Source organism: Leishmania infantum, chromosome 21 (assembly GCF_000002875.2).
Source record: "Leishmania infantum JPCM5 genome chromosome 21".
Taxonomy (NCBI): Eukaryota; Euglenozoa; class Kinetoplastea; order Trypanosomatida; family Trypanosomatidae; genus Leishmania; species Leishmania infantum.
Genome location: NC_009405.2, coordinates 304376 through 324299, shown reverse-complemented (window position 1 = coordinate 324299; position 19924 = coordinate 304376). Strand labels below are relative to the sequence as shown.

The window sequence follows — 19924 nt, the reverse complement described above, 5'->3', positions numbered from 1 at the left end:
AGCGAACGTCGATGCAGAGAACGAGATATCGACAACGAAGAGAAGACGTGCGCTGGCGTCACACACCCGCAGACAATACGAAAAACGGAGGAAGGGGGGGGGGCGAAGTCCGTCGGTTGTGATCGCGGCGTGCGGCCATCTGCGCCCACAGAAAAACAGAGACAGAGGGAGAGGCCTGCATCCCTGCTGACCTACCCTTCTGCATCACAACCGGAAGGGCTGTGGTGAGTAAAAACACATTGGCGAAGACACGCAAACATATGAACAGGCAGCATGTGTAGATCCGGAAAATGAGGAAGTGTGGAGGGGCATCGGCGATGGTCCCCCCGCCCGCCTTATCTCAACGGCGCCGCCTACTCTGAGGCTGGCTCCGCCTCCTCGAGCAGCAGGTACAGGCGCACAAACGGCAGCATTGTACCCATCTCGGATATCTTGCGCCGCACTACAGCCCAGTCCGCGTCGGTGCGCAGTTGCACAGCGCACCAGGTGCGCGCCTCCACGTAGTACAGCCCCCACTTGAGCGGCGAGGGACGCGAAGGCGCCGTAAGAGAACCTGACGCCGGCAACACCTGCGAATCAGCCGCCGTGTCGCTGTTGCTGGAAGCCTCCGTCGTCGCGGTGGTTGTGATGGTGCGGCCGAGGCGGAGGCTAGTGCTCGTCTCGCTCGAGGACTGCTGTGAGACATCCACCTCAGTACATTCACCCGTGTCCGTATCGCGAGCAGGTGTGGTGCCTGTAACCCAGTCTCCGAAAGCCTCGGCAAACGTGCAACCCGGAGAAGGTGACGGCGCGCCGCCGCGACGATGAAGAAGCACCCGACTCAGCGCCGGCTCACTGACCTTCAGAGACACCCACAGACGCCACAGAAGTCCGACGAAACGGGTGCGTTGCCGCAGCGGCCGGAGAGCGAGCGACAGAGGAAGATGGATGTACTGGGGCGATCCCGTGAGTTGGTGCTGCTGTTGCGACGTCCCCAGCCCCTGAGATGAAGCTGAGGGACTTGAAGGTACCCGCATCCACCACGTCGTCTCCATAACCGCGGCGATCTCCTGCGCGGGGGTCACCGCTGTCTGGCCCTGTGTGCAAGCTCGGTCGCACAGGAAACCCATCGCTTGGTTTCCATCAGCGTTGCTCGAGGCGCTCTTGGAGGCGGGCAGCATCTCTGTGTTCACTTTAGTGGGGTCGGAATCCGCTAAGGAGGGGTGAGTCAGCGGCGCGTGTGCCTTCGCCATAGTTTCCTCGGAAAGCGCCCCTAGCGCCACGTGCGAAGGGCGAAGAGGCGCCGCCACCCTCGCGAGTGTTTCTCCGCTCAAGTGCAGTGAGGCCGCGCGCCCGCGAAGGTGTGCAGTGGCACCGTTGCCATCGTTGTTGCCGTCCTCGACGCAGCTCGACGATGCAGCTGCGACTCGCGCGGTCGCATCGGGCTGCCAGTTGGTGGTCGAAGGGAGTGCCGAGTGAAGAGTAGCCTCTCGTGCCGATTGGGACCCTTCGGGTGGTGCCATGCCGTTCGCTGCCGGTACATGTCCCTGCTGCTTTCCTGGTACAGCCGTGAAGCCCACCGTCGCTCCGGCGTCCGGCGGCAACGACGACAGCGACGAGGATGGAGCAGGGGCAGACGGCGTTGGTGGCGAGGCAGCGGCAGCGCCGAAGCCACCGTCCTCCTGCCACATGGTGTGGTACTCTCCGTCAAACAGGAATGTCTTGTCTTGGCCGGGGCAGCTGCTGATGCCGCCATTGGCGGCTGCCGTATCGTCGCCGCCCTCGTGCGGGCTCGGCGTCGCGGACAAATCCGTCGGCGCCTCCGCCGTTAGCACCCGCGCCGCCAGCCCATCACTGCCTTGTTTCATGCTGCAGTGCTCGCTAGGGGGCACCTGCATCGCGGACAAGGGCGCCGCCTTGGCGAAGTCCAGAGCGCGCAAGGCCGCTACTGCCGACACGACGCGGCAACCGCCTGGCAAAGCGCCCACCACCTCCACTGTCACGGGGCACACGTATTCGAAGTGGCGCCGCCCCGTCACCGCGTCCAGCTGCACCGTATACGTGTACGACATGTCCTCGTCGCCGTCGCTGTCCGCCCTCTTCGTTGCCGCGCAGGGTTCCGCATCGTCGTCGTTAGCGTCCGTCGAGGATGCGGCGCCACCAAAGCTGTGAAATGAAAAAGATGCCGTCTGCGATGCCGAGGATGGCGCATCGTCTGAGCTGCTGCCGCTGCTGCTGTTTTGGGCGCTGCTGCCATCATCGTGTGAGCTGCTGCTCACGTCATGCCGCGCCTCGTCCTTGCTGCGGTGCGGGTGACTCAAAGCACGGGAGCTGTGACTGGCAGAGGAGTGCGATGCCGATGACGTAGAGGATATAGTCGATGTAGTCGAGGATGAGCTTGCAGAGGCCGAGTCCGTCTCGTCTTTTTCGTGACCCGCCGCCGCTGTCGCCTTCGCCGACGCGTCCGCCAGACTCGACATACTCAAAGACACCCCGTGGATGCCGTCGTCGCGTGTGTGTCCACCTCTGATGCCACCGTCAACGCTGTCGAGCTCCAGATACATGGGCGATCCCAGCAGCGAAGATGGACGCGGCCCCCCAGCATGGGCATCGGCAGGGCTACGCCGCGAGCCAATCACACCACCGCCCAGCTCGCCCCCGCTAGGCACGAGTTTCCGACTTTGTAAGCGCTGCTGCACATCCGCTTCTGGTGCCGCGGTAATGGAGGGCGTCTTTGAAGTTTGCCCAGGTGCATCAAGCATATTGGCTCCCGACGTCGACGCCAACAACGCCGATGACGACGACGACGGCGACGTGGATATCGAAGGCACAGCTGATGAGGAAGCGGTGCTCGACAGCAACGCCCCCCTCTCTTCGTCCTCGGACGTCGTCCCTGCCGTGTCATCCAGGTCAGAAGGCGGAGCACTCCAACGCCACCGTACTTCTTCCCGCACACTTGCTGGCGCGGGGCACCCCAGCCGGCCACGTGCCGACACATCTGCCTCCTCCTCCGCTGAGGACGTCTCCCAGAGACCCGGCACGTCACGTGAGTCGTGCGGTGGCCGCCACGGCGGAGCGACGCACAACCTTGCAGGTTCCTTGCCACGGCGAAAGGCAGCGCACTGATGCTCCACGGCGACCGCCAGCGACGCGGCCTCGCGGATACGACGCACCGCGGGGGTGGCTGCTAGCCAGTCCTTGCCGTAATCGCCATCGTCCATGAGCGTCCCAGTACCGGGCACAGTCGTCGCTGGTATTTCAACAGGACGAGAGTAGACAGCGGAGAGAGCTCGCAGCACCGACTCCTCCGTCTCGGCCTGTCGCGCCGTCGCGTCGACGGAAAAAGGCAGCGGCGAGCCATGAGAGGACGGGGCCGACGGAGGCGACGGGGCCGACGGAGGCGACGGGGCCGACGGAGGCGACGGGGCCGACGGAGGCGACGGGGACGCCGCTTCCTTCGTTAAGTGCACCGCCACAGGGGCGCCCTTTGCCCAAGCGTCCGCCTCCAGCGCGGGTAGCTGCGTCGCTGCGCGTGCGACTGGTGCTGCCACGGCGTCATCGCCCGGGAAGTGAGCTCCGCTGTCGCCTGAGTCACTCGCAGCCCTCGAGCGCTTGTCGGTGCGGGCGACAAACTCATCCGGCACCTCTGAAGGGCCGTCTATGGTGCCGCCGGAGTGGTACGGAGCGGTGTAGGCCGCGTCCGACGACGCCGGGTCGAGTCGAGAAACGAAGACCTCATCATACAGCGCCTTCAGCTTTGCGCGGGCTGCGGCCTTCGCAGCCTCCTGTGCTGCGTGCTGCGTCCGCTGCGCGCCCAGCTGCCGCTGCCGCCGCTGATAGTGTGTTAGCAGCTTCGCCTGCAGGAGGGCCTCCAGCTCAGTGGTGGAATAGCCCTCGCAGTGACCGGGAGAGTGCGCCTTGGGGGTGGGTGGAGCGGCCCCGCTCGCCGATGCTATCGCTGTAGCACGCATTTGGGCAGCGCTAAAGGGGCGCAGCCGCGCCTCACTGGCGGCATTGCCCACTGTGGGCTCAAGACCGGAGGATGAGAACAGCCGCGGGTGCGAGGCAGAAGCACCCTTGCTTGCCACCGTGACCGCTGTCGGCTGCCTGTCCGCGTCCCCCCTCGGTTGCAGCGACGGCGACGGACACGCAGGACCACTGGCATCCTGTGTCATCTGCGGCTCGTCCGGCCGCGAGGCTGGCGGCTTCGGCGTGCTCGTCAGTACCGTCGTGGGCAAGGCAGTCACCGACACACGTTGGCGGAGCGGGGCAGCTGGGATGCACGGCGGCTGTCGACTCGCAGCAGTGAGCCCGCCTGAGACGCGGCGCTGCGACACTGACTGTGTGCTCTCTGCGTCGGCCATCTCCGCTGCTCCGGCGGAGCCTCGCTGAAACGGAGACCGCGAGCTAGGAGGGCGGCGGCTGCCTCCCATAGTGATGGTCGTCCCGCTGATCGTTTTCACCTCGATGCGGGGGGCCGTGGGAGATACGACCCCGGCGCGGCATACGGGCAGCAGGGGATTCGAGGACATCTGCATGTCTTCCGTTCCAGTTGCCGGGCTGTGCGGTGACCGCAACGGCGACGGCAGCTGCGACTGCCGCTGGTGCGGCGCAGTGCGCGAACCCTTCGACGCCGGCGCAGCACCCTCTGCCCTCTCCTCGGAGCCGCCTGCTGCTGTGTTGTCGGTGGCAGAGCTCAGAGCACCGTCGGCGCCGCTTGCAGACACGGAGCTGCGATTCGCTCGCTCAACCAGCATGACGTTGTCACAGCCGGCGGAGAGCGGAATGGAGGAGAAGACTTCGGCGTTCTTGAGCCACGGAATGTTCTCCATCAGCGCCATGAACTCGCTGCGCGTCTGCGCACCGATGGGGTGGTCCAGCGCATCGTCATCGTCGCAGTGGGTGCGCACAGCAGGTGGCCTGTCAGCTGGCAACATAGATGATAGTGGTGATGCTTGCTGCGTGGCCTGCGCCCCTAGCGGGGTACTCACCGATGCCTTGTCGTCGACGGTACGCTGCTCTCCAGTCGCGCCTGTGCTGTTCACGGCAGAGTCACCGATGTTGACGAGGCCGCCGTAGAGCAGCTCCAGCGGGAACGGCGCCGCAGGGAGAAGCTGCAGAGCCGTGTGCTCAGCAAGCTCGAGCGACGGCGGCTCAGCACCCACGGTACTGCCTCTGCGCTTCTCGGGCAACGCGGCCACCTCTGCCCGTTCTCGTCCTGCAAGGCTCGGCGAGAGCGCGGCTTGTCGGTTGGCGCTGTCGCTTCCCACGCCGGCCTTCACGGTAGAATGAAAGAGCGCCGAAGAGGGCGTCGGCTTTGGCGATGCCACAGGCAGCATGGCCCGCGAGACCTCCTCCTTTTCATCCCTCTCCTCTGCCGCTGCACGGTTGCCGAGACGCTCACGCTGCGCGGACGGCATGCCCTGCAGTATGTCCCCCACAGACGTCTTCACGCGGACGGCGAGAGGGGCGTGCGCGCCGGTGAAGTCATCGACCACGTCGTCTCTCCTCTCGCGGCTGCGGCGACTCCCGGGAGCTGTGAGGGAAACACGAGATGCCCCTTGCTCCTGCTGAAGCGTACTGGATGCAGCGGCGACGAGGCTGCCGGCCCACCGTGCGTGCTGCTCACTTGCTGAAGGGCCTAAACGATTGGACGGCGCTTGCGGCGTGGTCGCCGCTACTCCCTCAGGCTTGACAGCGAATGATGATGGACCACGCTGCGGAGGAGTGGAGACGGAGTCATGGGCTAGCGCACAGGTGGACAGGGGGCGGTGCACCGGCGTCGGCGCCACCGGGGCAAGCGGAAGACCTGCGCTCGAGCCGCACCGTGACGTGCTGCCGGCGCCGAACACACCCGTTAGCAACTCCTCGGCTGAGGGCCGCTCTGCCGGATCAACCTGAAGCATTTTATCAACCATGCTCACCACAAGGGAGTGCAGCAGGCGCTCAGAATGGAGAAAGGAGGGTCCGTAGAGCGTCTCCAGCACGGCCTGCTGGGACTCTGCGAAGGCGTGTGGCGTGCCCAGCGCGGCAGTGTCATATACGCCTTCCGTGATGACGTAGATCTGCGCCAGAACGTTGTCGGAGGTGAAGGGAAGTTTCAGGCAGTAGAGCTCGTACAGGACCACACCCAAAGCCCAGATATCGGCACCGAAGGAGTAGGGGTCGCCCATGCAGAGTTCAGGGCAGAGGTAAAACGGGGTGCCCACAAACGTCATCGTGAAGGGCTCTGCGGGCTGGAGCAGCTTCGACACGCCGAAGTCGCCAATCTTTACGGTGCCGTCGCGCTTCGAGAGGTAAATATTGGACGGCTTGATGTCGCGGTGGACGATGCACAAGGCATGCAGGTACGCCAAGGCGTCGAGGCACTGTTTCGCGATATCCGTGATTAGAAAGGACTCGACCCAGAGTTGATTCGGCGGAGGCGGGAGCTGGGGCTCGAGCGGCTCGGAGGCGAGGCCGGCAGCGGCAACCGTGTTCTTGACGCTTACGTTGGTGAGGTGCGGCGCGCCCGTGGCAGCAGAGCCAACGGCGGCATTGCTGGCAGCCGCAGTGGGCATTTGGATGCCATTGCGACTGCCGCAAGCCGCCCCATCTGCGGCCTCGGCGTCGGTGGCTCCGAGCGGGGTGGTCGGCATCGCCGCCGCGGAGGCGTCAGACATCCACGTCTGGTCGACGGAGGCGTCGAGGCCATCCCACCGCATCACGGTCGCCTTCGTCACTGTCGTGGGAAACGTCGACATTGGTGGGCGCGGTACAGCGCGGAGAGTTGTTGCGAGGCGCTGGCGGTGTAGTCGACTGCGGCTTACCCAGTCTCCCTCACTCACCTCCCCTTGATCGGCCCCTGCAGCGGCGTCTTCTGTTACAGCAGCTGAAGGCCGGCCCCGCTTGCGCGCTGCGGCGGCCGTGCCCACTGTACTCAAACTGGTGGCCTCGCATACATCTTTGGTGCTGTTCAGTTCTTGACCGCTGTACTGCCGCAGCAGGGCGGCAAGGTCGCCGCCGTCCATGTACTCCGTCACAAGACAGAGCCACTGCGATCGAAAGCCTGCCCCAGCTGCAGCGATGTCGTCGCCATCAGCCTGTGGAACAAGCGTGGCGCCTCCCTTCCGTGACAGCGCCGACTCGTCATCATCGTACAGGAACGAGTCGTAGTAGGTGATGATGTTCGGGTGGCCAACATTCTTTAGCAGCGACACCTCTGACATGACCATGAGCACCTCCTCATCGGAAAGGGCGCCGAGCGAGACGGCCTTGACAGCCACCTCCTGCTCATACATGGTGCTGGTAGGCTCCGTGTCCACGCAGAGGTACACCGTGCCGAAGCCGCCCTGGCCGATCACGCGGATCGGCCGGTACCGCGGCCAGCGAGGCAGGTCGTTCATCATGCAGGCTGCAGTAGATTGTGACGAAGACGCAGAACGCAAGGGAGGAAAAGAAGCAGTCAGCAACGCGTAACGTCGCCAACGACCCACACACGCCACGCCCCCCGGTTGAGCGGAAAGAAGGCACAATGCATCAAAAAAAAAAATGAGGCGCGAGCGCTGAAGGCGGCACGACCACCCGAGGCACACGAAGGCAGAGGAGACAATGAGAGGACGTCCCACGTCTAGACGACAACAATGAAAGAAAATAAAAAAAAGAAAAGACGGGAAGAGGGCGCGACTGCGCGCACGTTTCTGTTATGTGTTTGCGTGCGCTGTTTGCGCTGGGGAAAGACGGGAAGAGAGGTGGTGAGGTCACCTGCCCCCTCCTCCTCCTCCGTCGTCGTCGAGACCCCAGATGCACTCCCGGATGGAGTTGAAGTGGGGGGTGGCGGTGAGGGCAGAAAGGAGCGCGTACTTGCGCAAAGGCTACTGCGTTCACGCTTCCGTCTTGTGGGCCCTTTCTTTGGGGGTCTGCGGTGCGCTCCCGCACGATAGTCACACCGGGATAGCAAAGAGATGGAGGGATAACGTGGAGAGAGGGACGGGATTACGAGGGGGGGGGGGGGGCATCAACACTAGAAGAGAGCCGGAGGCAGAAAAGGGAAACGCAACGAGCTTGAGCAAAGGGGGAGGGAAGAGAGATGCACCGCATGTGAGCGTCACCTGCGCCTGTCGTGGCGCCGGGCGCTTTACGTGTGTCGCCCCCTCTCTTGTGCTCTCGTCCCACCTCGGTTTGACACCCACGGTGCAGGCACACGTGGCAGCGACGCTGGGGAAGAGGCGGTGGGGGAGAGAATGGGGTCGGCGGAGGCGACGAGCATCGAGCTCCCGCGGCATCTCTCTCTCGCTGGCTTTGGCTTTCGCTTGGGCATACGCGTGTGGTCGGCAGCATGTCAACGACAAGAGCAAGACGTGTGTAGGATATACCCACGGAAGGAGGGGGTTGGGGGCTTCCATGGCCTCCGTTGTCGCGAGCGAAAGCCAAGATCCACTGCGTCCTTTCCGTTGATGTACGTGATGAATGCCTCTGTGTGAACACCCCTCGTGGCACGCCTCTTTTCTTTATGTTCGTCATGCACGCCTTCGTCGCTCCGTCAGTGCGTTCACTGGCGGGGCGGGAGAACGACAGACGAGTGTACGGTGTTCCCACACGCACACGCACTGGTGTGCCTCCGTGCTTTATTTCCTGTGTGGATGTGCGTGTGAGTGTGTACGGATCTCATTCAAGGTAGTCAACGAGAGCGCCGGAGAAGAGTGCGTGTTCACCAGACCACAGGGAGAAGTCGGGCAAGGCGCCGCCGCGGCCCCCTCCCCTCCCCTCTCTTCCAGAACGTAACAGCGAAGGATAAACATCGGATGCAAAAGGAAGTAGACGACCTGGCGAAGGGAGGAGGGTAGCGCGCCAGAGGTGGAGAGTATGGGAATGCCAGTGGAGGAGAGGGGCGCCCACAGAGATATGGTAGGTCAACGAGCACGGAAAAGAGCATCCCCACTGCCAGATCAACTTCCGGCATGGGGTTAGGGGGATGCGTAAACAAAACAGAAAGGAGGGCGCAAGACGACTGGGAGACACACTCACACGCGCATGCGTGTGTAGAAAGATAGGTAAGAAGGGGAGGAAAGGCAAAACAGGAAGAGGAGTGCTCACACGGAGATGTCAGCACCGTTACGGTCGGTCATTTTCACATGAGAGAGGCGGAGGAGGGGGGAGGTGGCGTAGAAAGACGGCGTTAACCACTACGCGTCAGCGAATTCGTGAAGAGGGAGAGTGGCGAGGTGAAGGTGCAAGAAAAGAGCAGCAGCGCGCTCGCTGCCCACGCAAGAAGCACTGAACACTTCACCAGGTGTAGGCCTGTGAGCACGGAGGCGCACTCGAGAACCACTCAATCACCTCTCTGGCCTCTCGCGCGCTAGCTCCCTCCAGCCTTGTCCCTCGTCCCCCCTCCACCCTCCCTGACCTCTGTCTGCTGATCGACCAGCTCCATAGTGCCCACGTCGAACAGCATGAATACGACAGAAAATGAAGAGGGGAAGCGAATAGAAGCGCGCACGTCGTCGACGATCGAAGAAAGCAAAACCAAAGCCAATAAGCATAGAATAATGCCTTTTTTACGTTTTGTGAGCGCATTAGCCTGCTAAACGCATCCACCCCACCCACCCCCCTCGCGTGTGCGTGTGCGTGGCTGTGGCTAGCAGTGCGCTTCTTCCCTACTGGTGCCTCCCCCTCTGTGGTCCAGCTTGCGTCGAGCGCCGTCCTAGCCGCAGCAGAAACTACACACCTCGCGAAGATTTGGGGGCATACACACGTGCACAAGCGTCTTCTCCGCAGGCTCCCTTACTTCTCTTACTCCGGCACACTCAGCCGCCTCCACATTTCCCTCCACTCCGGTGGTGTGACGTCGAGCTCAGAGCTTGGCAGGGTAACGGGTGGCCTCCCCGTCCCGCAGGATGAGGATGTGACGCAAGTCACGGTAGCGATCGTTCACCTCGAACCCGTATCCGACAATGTACTTGTTTGGGCCGGCAAGGCAGAAGTACTCCGGATCGAAGTCCACCTTGCGGGCCGCCTGCTCTTTGTTCACCATCACGAGCGTCTTGATGCTCTTGGGCTGGAACTTCTCCATGATGTAATCGCGCAGGAAGCGCAGCGTGCGCCCAGAGTCGCACACATCCTCGACGATCAGTACGTGCTTGCCGCGTAGATTCTCGAATCTGAGACCCGCCAGCATCGAGATCTGGCCGGTGCTCTTTGTACCCGAGTTGTACGAGGCCAACCGCACAAAGTCGACAACGTGCGGCAGGCCGCAGTCGCCGAGGTAGCGGATGAAGTCGGATGTGAAGATGTAGCTGCCCTTGAGCACGGAGATGATGATGAGCGGGTTGTCGTAGCTGATCGGCGCCTCCGCCGCCTCTGCCGCCTCTGCGGTCTCCGCCGTGCTGGGTGACAGACGAGCGTCGCGGTGGCTGAGCGACTTGTAGTCCTTCGCAATTGTGTGCGCCATGGCCTTGATGTTCGTCTGGATTACGTCTTCCGTGGCGACAATGCCAGACGCCATGGGGTACTCGCGGCCATCCACGAAGACCCTGCCCTGGGCATCCACGAAACCTTTACAACTGTGGGTTGGTAGCATTGATGTAGTTATCTATCGCTCCGTTGCGTGCGCGTGTGCTGTGCAGCAGTTTCAGCCGTACAGAGCGTGAGCGGTGCGGTGCGGTGCGGTGCGCGCGCGGTGGTTGCCTGCGAGTGTGGTGAACGCAGAGTGAGCAAGACTCCTTTATTTCTCTTATGCGTCTTTCCCTTGGAGCGGGGGAGGGGAGGGGGCCTCTTCCTGATGGGCGGATCGGTGCCCGAGAATGTGTGCAGGTGTTCATGCGTGTTGATTAGTGTGTGTGTGTGTGTGTGTGTGTGTGTGTGTGTGCCGGCCGTGTATAAAAAAAGCACAAGCGCCCAAGTCGCTCATGAAGCAGCGCCGCGCCATGAGGAGAAAAGAGGAGGAGAAAGTAGGGAGAGGCCACTTCACCACCCTTCAGCATGTGTGCCTCGTGCGGTTCGAGGAACCGGGCGAGCTACAGAGAGAGGTAGAGCGGGAGGTCCTCTATCCTGCATCGAGGGGGTAGCACATTTTGGAACAGACGGCACGCCCGCACCCATCTGCAAGCGCCGTCCTGTCATGAGTCCATTCTGCAGGTTCTACAGTCCCTCCCATCGGCGCAACTCTCCGCTGTCTTCTCCCGTCGTTGGCTCTGCGTAAGGCAGTGCGTGACTGCCTGAGTGTTGTGCGCTCGTACCAGCGCCACCTTGTGCGTGCGTGCGTGTTCTCGGCACGAGAATATGTGCATAAACACAGGCAAGAAGGCGAGATCGCCAGCGAGGCAGGAACAGGAAAAGAGGGAAGGCAGCAGAGACACAGCAACCCGTGCTGCACGTACATGCATGCATACGCTTGTGTGCACGTGTACACACACACAAGCAAAGAGGGGGAGTGAGGGACAGGAAGATCGTCGCCGGCGCTTGAAGGGAGAGTATCTCCTCTGGCCCCTCCCATCCACACCCCACCCCTTCCTCGTTTCCGCGGTGGAAAGGAGGGGGGGTCTATTCGCATGAGGCATGCCTCTACACGTGCGCGCATGCATGTAGGAACATGGCCAAGGATTGTCTGATATCAACATCTCTGTTATCGTGTTTAAGTTTTTAAATGCGTCGTCTTCGGTGAGAGAATATAATGAGCACATGTGCGCGCATACACGTGTGCTTTCTTGTGTAGGGTTCGTTAGGCATGAAGCACCTCCTCCCGGTGTGTTGACCACCTACACGACATCACGCGTTCGCATCCGCAAAAAGAGTAGCCGCCGCCACCGTCACATCTGTGATGAGTGGCATCAGAGGCCCGTGGGCGCATCCTGTGTGGGTGGAGGGGAGGAAGGGGAGGCTCTCTTCTCTCTTTTTTATATTCCGGTTATGCTCTGTTACTCACAAGGTCAACATCTCGAGCAGGAAGGAGAGGCGCCGGTGGAGCGGTGGGCAGGATGGGGAGTGGAGGGCGTTATATACCTATATATATATATAATATATATATAGGTATATATATATCGATAACGTGGGATCGAGTATTGCGAGAACAGAGGAGGGAGGGGGAGGGCAATACACCGGCAGGGACTTGCAAGGGACAAGAGGCAGTGGTGGCGGCGGGACAGCAAAGAACGCACGTAAACAGGGGTGGCCGGGAGAACTATCACATGAAGGAGCAAAGCACGACGCAGCTCAGTCGAGCCGCAGATGCGACAGGATGAACAGGCGCATACACGCGCGTCATGGCCGCCGCATACGCGGTTCCCCTCACTCGTCGCCCCGCTTCAGCATCACCCTCACCCGAGTCTTTACGACACTGCGCCACATCTGCCCCTCCCCACAGCACCACCCCAGCCTTTCGCCTGCCTTGTGCTGACCCATGCAGAAGGTCTGCTAATGTGCTGCGTCGCGGCATCGTATACAGCCTCCCGCCCGCACCTGCACTCGCCCACTCGCAGGCTCGCTCGCCATCTATCCTCCTCTCTAATCCGTGGCAACACCGCTGAGGCCACGAAATGGGGTAAGAAGAAGTTAGAGAACGAAGAAAAGAAAAAGGCCGCGCGTGGTATGGTCGGCTCCACTTGTGTACGCAGCCGCAGTCGCTACGGCGGTCTCACCCCTTCCATCGCCCACGAGCACGCTTGTTGGCATGTCGGTGTGCGTTTCTGTGAGAGCGCGCATAGAGAAGGAGAGAGGCGGGCAGGTGTTCCCACCGACACGAGCGGTATAGCTCGTCACCGCTACACCTTGCTCTCCGGCTTCTCGTAGTACTCCTTCTTGAGCACGCAGATATCGCGCAGCTCGCGATACGACTCGGCGTAGTCCATGCCGTAGCCAATCACAAACGCGTGCGGGATCGTGATGACGGGGTAGTCGACTAGCACCTCCACCTTTCGCCCCGACGGCTTGTCCAGCAGCACCACCGTCTTGAGCGAGGCCGGCTTCTTGGCGAGCATGAACCGCATCAGATACTGCAGCGTGATGGCGCTGTCGACGATGTCCTCGACAATCAGAATATGGCGATTCTCCACGGAGTCGCGCACGTCGAGGAGCATGCGCACCTGGCCCGACGTCTCCACGCCCGTGCCGTACGAGCTCGCGCAAATAAACTCCACCTTCACCGGGACACCCTCGTCGGCGAGAAAGCGGGCAAGGTCGGCCGTGAAGATGAAGCTGCCCTTGAGCACGCACAGCAGGTAGAGCGGGTTGTCGGTCGTCAATTTAAAGCTTCTGTAGTCCTCTGCAATCTTCTTTGCGCACTTCGCCGTGGCGGCCCACACCTGCTCCTGTGTGACGAGGGTGTGGGCTGACATCGGATAGTTGCGCCGCCCCTCATCACCGACGGGGCCGGAGGGCGACTTGGCCGAGTTGCTCATGGGATAGTGAAGGTAAAGGAAAAGAGAGGTGGGGTCTGATGGACAATGGTTGCTTCCATACACATGAGAGTAAGCGAGGATTCACAGAGAGGGAAGAAGGGAGGGAGAAGGGATCGAGCAAGATCGTTGAGTCGCTGTGATGTGGACTTAAATGTATATTTATGGGTGCACGCACACGTGAATTCCGTTGTCCAGTCAGGAGGGGCGACGATTACGATGATGGATGAGGTGGCATTACGTGGACACACGTGCAGGAAGCAGTGATGTGCAGCCATGTAGATTCGGATGAAAAGAGGGCGTGGAGATGGTGAGAGCAGGACCGCGTCGAGTGCCTCCATACGGTGAGCTGTCTTCTGTGTGTGTGTGTGTGTGTGTGTGTGCATGGAGCAATGTCAGGAGAAGGGAAGCAAAAGCTACACACATCTGCACCGCAGCAGTGAGCACACGCGCCCAAGCATCCTGAAAAATACGCGCGACGTAAAAAAACGAGAGTGCAGCGTCATACTGCAGATCGAGACGCCCCTCCATCCTCCCTCGGCCTTCGTCTCCGCCGGGGCGAGGGACGCTGGGCCCCAATCGATACAACTATCCTTTCCCGCACGCGTGCGTGCGCTTCGTGGCCTCTCTTGCCTCCACTTGTTGTTCTTTCCTTCTCGCCCCGCGTGCTGCGGATCTGTAATGCGCGCACAGGCAGACGCACGCACATCGGCTGGAGAAGGGCCGCGGGGGGTAGAGCTAGAGGACCGCCCGTAACATCGACCACGGAGAAATAAGACGAGGCGGAGGCGTGTGAGAAATGTACAAAAAGAGCTCCTCACGTACTCGCGCACTATCGTCATGCACATCCCTCCCTCCTCCTCCTCTCGCATGCATCAAGAGTCACTACCACACGCTTGCTGCTGCTCCCGCTGTGTTGCCACGGCTTTCTGCAGCTCCATCTGGTTCCGAAGAAGGGCGACCTGCTGCTCTCGCAAGTTTTGCGCCTCGCGGCGCTCGCGCAGTTCACGCTCCCACGCCGTCTCAGTAAAACGCGCATTGCGTTTGTTGCTGCCAAAAACGTTCTCGTTGTAGCTGCCAGCGCCGGTGATGGAGGGGCTCATCTGCGCCCACTCCCGCCCATCCAGCGGCTCCAACTCCAGCTCACGCCGCTTCACATAGTGACGGCGCACCCACACCCAGAAGATAAGCGTCCATAGCGTGCAGATGGTGAAGATGATGCGCTTGTCGCGTGTCATCATATCCTGCTGATCACGCATCTTCGAAAGGGCCTCGCGGTTGATCTGCAGCGAGGCCTGCTGCATGCGTCCGTGCACCTGCGACAGCTGCATCGTCTTGTCGTGGTAGTCGAAGATCATTTTTCGAAAGTGCCTGTCCGCGTCGTAGTGGAAGCTCTCGTAGATAGCACGCAGTTGGCGAATCTGCTCGTCGCGGGTCCGCAGCGTTTCGACAAGCTCGCTGTCTGTCATGGCGCGGTAGGTGTCGATCGTCGGTCGGGCAAGGGGCGCATTGGCTTCAGCAGCATAGGCAGCGTTGCCGCTGCCACTGCTGCTGCCCTTTGTGCCGTGAAAGCCACTTGGGGAGCACGTCTCCTCCCAGAAGGACGATGATGACATCGAGGCGGACACAGGTGTGCCTGCGTGCTGGGCATCACCTCCACCGTTGTGGGGTTGCTGTTCCTGCGCCCCCGTGCCCTCCTGCTGATGATCGCGCTTCAGCCGCTCCTGCTCACTCTTGCGTCTCTCGTAGGCGCCGCCGTCGTCTCCGGTGAAGGCGGCGGACGAGAAGCCGCCAATAGACGTGGCAAGACGGCGGCGCGAGAGACGGAGCATCATCCGTCAGTTTTTCTTTCTCGTTGTTGCCCTCGCAGCCGTGCGCCAGCTTCGTTGTCGGTGTTTCAGAGACGGAGAAGCGGCGCTAAGAGATCGTATCCAGGGCCCGTACAAGCCGCTGCGAGTCGCACGCGTTGAGGGATGGACAGCAACAGCGGCACACGCGACTGGTGTGCGCGTGTGTTTGTGTGCGGGTACGCGCCATATCGAAGAGAAGCGGGTAGAGAAACGGGAATAGAAGTTGTGGACGCGGCAGCAGCGGCAGTCCATTTTCGGCTCTCGGAGACTGGCACAGGTGCGTGATCCTCCGGTCGCGAGCTACACGCACGTGCGTGTGTGGGTAACTGTTTTCCGGCTTGTAGTTGTTGTGGCGCTGGAAGCAGCGGAGATAGCGCCGCTGAGAAAGGGAGGAGGGCGGGCGCCGCGGCCTCCACTGCTGAAGATGTGGCTCGCGTCCCCGCCCCATTTTTCCCTCCCCCTCTCCCTCTCGCCCTTCTCGCAAGCGCCGCGTTGGTCGGAGGGGAGGAGCAGGGGGCCAGCACTGGCCCACCACCACCGCCACCCTTGCCTCTTGATGAAGCATCAGTTGGAGCCTTTTAACCTTTACGAATGCGGTAGTAAGAAGCACTTGCTGCATCCCCAGCCAGTCCCTCTCTCTCTCCAGCGCTCTCCTGGCAGTCGCCCTCCCTGTCTGGGCCACACCCACACACACACGCACATGCACAGATGCTTGCTGCCTTAAAGTCCCCCTCCTCCCGCTTCCAGCCTTCCCCCTCCTATCGCTCGAACTGTGCAGCACACCACCGAGGGGAGGGAGGAAGCTAGCAACAACAACCAACGCACGGGGATGTTGCGGCAGCAAACCAGGCAAGGCCCCGCAACGAACAACGATGCGGGGCGACAGAGAAGGAGGGATAGCAACGAGGACGACGTGGGTGAACACAGAAACACAGAAGACATTGGCATCGGTCGCCAGCATAGGTGGTGGGAAGAGAACATGAAAACGTTTTCATTTCCGAAAGAGGGCAAACGTGGCATGAGCTGCCGACCCGCGTGCGGGCGCAGCGTGGTGGATCCGAGACACATCCAATGCTAAGGTAAAATCAAGCATCGTTTTCGGACCCGACGGAGGACGACTGACTTCATGGCGCACAATCGGGGAGGGGGCGGAAGGAAAGCAGAGCCGTGCAGCGACATTAGAGAAGGCCACCGAAGGGAAGGCGACACTCTTCGATCGTTCGCCAGTGCCGCCATTACGACTCCCGAACTCACCCACACGAAAAAAAGATGCGCAAGAAAGCAACAGAACGATCGTCCAACGGAAGCTCGACAGCAAGCATACACACACGCACACGCAACGGACATGACGTACTCTCTGGGCGTCTGCACCAGGAAATACGGGTGAGGGCTACGCTGAACGTTCCACGTGGTGGTGGCAACGGAGGGGGCAGCCCAATGGCGAACAAGAAAAGTGGCCGAGAGTAGGACGGAGCAGAGGTGGTAGCATGCCATGTGTTGCCTCTCAATGCAGTGGGCTCATCAACGCGACATCTCACCCCTCCCGCCCCTCACCCTCAGGCAGTGTACCGATGCGGCGTGTCCGCTACCAAATGAGTCCGCCTTTTCCACCCGCTCCCACCGACCACAGTTTCGCTTGCGAAATCATTCTCTTCGTAAAGGTGAGTTCAACTTCAGTGCCGCACAACGTGACGTCCAACCGCCCCTCCACTGCCACACCCTCTCCCTCCGGCCCCTGTCACAGACCCAACCTTGCGTGGGCCGATGGCAGCCGTAGGACACACACGCGCCACAGCAACGCGCCGACCCAGCCATCGGAGAGCACGGCCCCCGCCCCCGCCCACGCCCACAGCCCACGCTTCGCGGGGCGCCGCGCAGCCGCGCCCACCATGCCGGCCGCCACCGGACGCATCCCCCTCGCGGTGGCGCTCGGGCACCCCACCAACACCAGTGGGCGGTGTGAGGGCCGGGCCGGGTGGGGGACGCTCGGGTCACGATGACGCTCTGCCCATCATGTGGATGGATACAGATCTGCCTCGCTGTCGCGGGCCACTCCGATGCAACGTCATCCAGGACGCCACCGCCGGCACCAGCAGCGACACATCGCTCTGAACCCTCCCCCCTGCGGCGTAGGCGCCTGAACCCGTCACCACCAGAAGCGGCTCGGCACTTGGCAGGGGATGGGGGAGGGGGCTGCCTGGCTCTCCCACGGAGAGAACGTGGGTGCACTGGTCCCTGAGGTGCCACGCGCTGAGAGGGGTGTGTGTGCCACGCCCGGCTTCAGATGTCATCACCGGGGGATGGAGGATGGATTTCGAATAGTCAGGAAGAGCCCTCATAGATCACCGGCATCATCGGCATCCATACCGTGGGAAAGCGGCAATGTGAGGCAAAAACAGAGAGCACGGTATCCGCCACGTGATGGAGGGGGTCACTAGCGATCAGGAGAAACGAAAAGGCAGCGGGATCAGAGACAAGGCGAAGGCGTACAAGTGACGGAGAGAGAGGGCTCAGACGCACACACGCCGCCTCCTCACCACCGGGATCTGCGCTCGTATCGTCTTCGATCCCTCTCCCCCCCCATACATGCAGCTCCTTCTTCGCTCTCTGTGAGCCCCCTGTGCGCCCTTCCCTTCGCCACAGCGCCCCACGCCTAGTAGTCGCTTCCCTTGGAAAGAATCTCCTTCGCGGTTGGGCCGAGGTAGATGGTGTGTTCATATTGAGCTGTATAGCTGCCCTTGACGTCCACCAGCGGCGGGTACTTGTTCACGGCGCCCTCATCGACCAGGCGGTTCAGGTTCATGAGGTGACGATCGAAGCCGTCGCGGTCGAGCCATTTGCGGCAGAACGCTAACGTGCTGTACGACTTGTGGATGTGCTTCAGCAGCTGCTGCGCCTTCTCCGAGCGCAACTGCATCACCTCTGCACCGGGCCGCATCATGTAGTGGGAGCACTCCAAATCCTCGTTCACGAAGCCGCGTCCAGTGGAGCCGAAGGTCTCGATGGCAAACACCTCCCCCTCCTCCATCTTCGTCTGCTCGCCGCCTTTCACGATGGGCACACTCTTGCCGCTATGGATGATGTAGGGGGCAATGTTGTGGCCGGACAGGTTGCGGATGCTCTTTACCTGGTGCACCTTGCCGTTGATCTCCACCTCGTGCGACTCCATCACTTCCTCGATGGCGGCGCCGATGTCGCCGAGACGGACGTCAATGCCCGCCTGCTTGATGCCCTCGTACGTCGCCTCTTTCACGGCCTGCAGCAGCGGGTCGAACATCGGATTGAAGGCGACCGTCCAGGCGCAGTCGATGATGCGGCCATTGATGTGGGTGCCGAAGTCGACCTTCATGACATCATCGTACGCCAAAACGACCTTTTCGTCACCGGTGTTGGGTGTGTAGTGCGCTGCGACATGGTTCAGCGAGCATCCCGTCGGGAAAGCCTGTCCCCGAAGGATGCCGTCCTTGCCAATCAGCTCATTCAGCTTCTTCTCGATGCGATCGGTCATGAGCATCAGTGATAGGCCTGGCTTGATCCAGCTCTGTGCCCAGGTGCGGACCTGGCGGTGCACCTCGGCCGCCTCGCGCATCTCCTGCACCTGCTGCTCACTCGCGCGGGCCAACGCCCGCTTTTCCTCACTGCTGCGTCGGAAGTTGTTCATCTCACCAGGGTGGTCGACGATCTCGCCGGCCGGAAACTGACCAGCAGCAAACTGCTTCGACACTAGCACCGTCGGCTCCGGCCACGTCTGCCGCGGATAGCCATCCGCCGTCTTCGGGTAGGGATTCTCCGGGTGATCGGCCGAGCTCGGCACCACTGGCTCGTCCGCGGCGAGGCTCCTACTGGCCGGTGCAGTACCATTCCCGTTGCTGCTGCGCTTACCCTGATGGTTATTACTGTGGTTTTTGGCCGCGTCCGCCTTGGACGCGTTCACGGCTGCCGCCAGCATCGCGTCAAAGTCGTCGCCGTCCTGGCTGCTGCCTTTGCCCTTCTTGTTGCCGCCCTGCTGCTTGGGCTGCTGCTTGTTTTTCGCAGACATCTTTGGTGGCATGATGGTGAGGATGGCAATGCACCTGCCTCTGCCTTGCTTAGCTTAATCGCGTTAACCGCTCTGCCGTCTTAGCTTCTGGCGCCTCTGCTGCGATCGCTCCTCGCTGCGTGTGTGTGTGTGTGTGTGTGCGTGTGTGTGCGTGCGTGCGTGGCGCGAGAGCGGGTGGGGCGGAGGGAGGGGGCGCTTGCCGGATGTTGCTGCTTTTTCTGCTGCGTCCTACGGCTACACGCGTCTGTGTGGGTGCGTGTGGGTGTGTGTGTGAGAGTCTGCTTAAGGACGGCGCTACTTAAGGCGAACAAATATAGATAGCTTCGCTGAGGCACGTGTGAGTGTGTATACGACGGCGAGATGTAGGATGGGGGGCACGGCACGGCTGGGGGCAGTCGATGAGAGAAGCTGTCGTGCTGGCGGATGGTGCGCGCCCGTCTTGCGTGAGCCTATGTTCTCTTCTTCTGCGTCCGACTAAAACGGTGCGAGAGATGCAGGCGAAAGGGGGGGGAGGCGGCGGCAAAGGCCAAAGAGGAAGAGAGAAACAAGGAAGAGACGCAGAGGCAGGATATCGTGTGGGGAAGATGAGTGATTGAAGCATGAGGAAGCCCACCAGTGCCGTCCCGCAAAGTGTGGGAAGCATGTAGATGCGCGTGTATGCCCGTGTGCACCTACAAGTTGGCATT

General features: G+C 61.6%; 5 protein-coding genes across 5 annotated transcripts; all 5 read right to left on the bottom strand.

Annotated features, from left to right (window-relative positions):
- Window positions 1–353: 353 nt before the first annotated feature.
- Window positions 354–7367, bottom strand: LINJ_21_1000 (conserved hypothetical protein; the record flags this gene model as incomplete). The annotated part of the gene is made up of 1 exon (XM_001465360.2): window positions 354–7367. One exon carries the CDS (start codon window positions 7365–7367, stop codon window positions 354–356), a length of 7014 nt encoding a protein of 2337 aa, XP_001465397.2.
- A 2444-nt stretch (window positions 7368–9811) lies between these two features.
- XRPT (xanthine phosphoribosyltransferase) lies at window positions 9812–10537 on the bottom strand (the record flags this gene model as incomplete). The annotated part of the gene is made up of 1 exon (XM_003392400.1): window positions 9812–10537. The coding sequence occupies one exon, from the start codon at window positions 10535–10537 to the stop codon at window positions 9812–9814; it is 726 nt and encodes a 241-aa protein (XP_003392448.1).
- A 2179-nt stretch (window positions 10538–12716) lies between these two features.
- Window positions 12717–13352, bottom strand: HGPRT (hypoxanthine-guanine phosphoribosyltransferase; the record flags this gene model as incomplete). Its single annotated transcript, XM_003392399.1, has 1 exon — window positions 12717–13352. One exon carries the CDS (start codon window positions 13350–13352, stop codon window positions 12717–12719), a length of 636 nt encoding a protein of 211 aa, XP_003392447.1.
- Window positions 13353–14224: 872 nt separating this feature from the next.
- On the bottom strand, window positions 14225–15184 carry LINJ_21_0970 (conserved hypothetical protein; the record flags this gene model as incomplete). The annotated part of the gene is made up of 1 exon (XM_001465478.1): window positions 14225–15184. The coding sequence occupies one exon, from the start codon at window positions 15182–15184 to the stop codon at window positions 14225–14227; it is 960 nt and encodes a 319-aa protein (XP_001465515.1).
- Window positions 15185–17852: 2668 nt separating this feature from the next.
- Window positions 17853–19250, bottom strand: LINJ_21_0960 (putative methionine aminopeptidase 2; the record flags this gene model as incomplete). Its single annotated transcript, XM_001465479.1, has 1 exon — window positions 17853–19250. The coding sequence occupies one exon, from the start codon at window positions 19248–19250 to the stop codon at window positions 17853–17855; it is 1398 nt and encodes a 465-aa protein (XP_001465516.1).
- Between the last annotated feature and the right edge of the window lie 674 nt (window positions 19251–19924).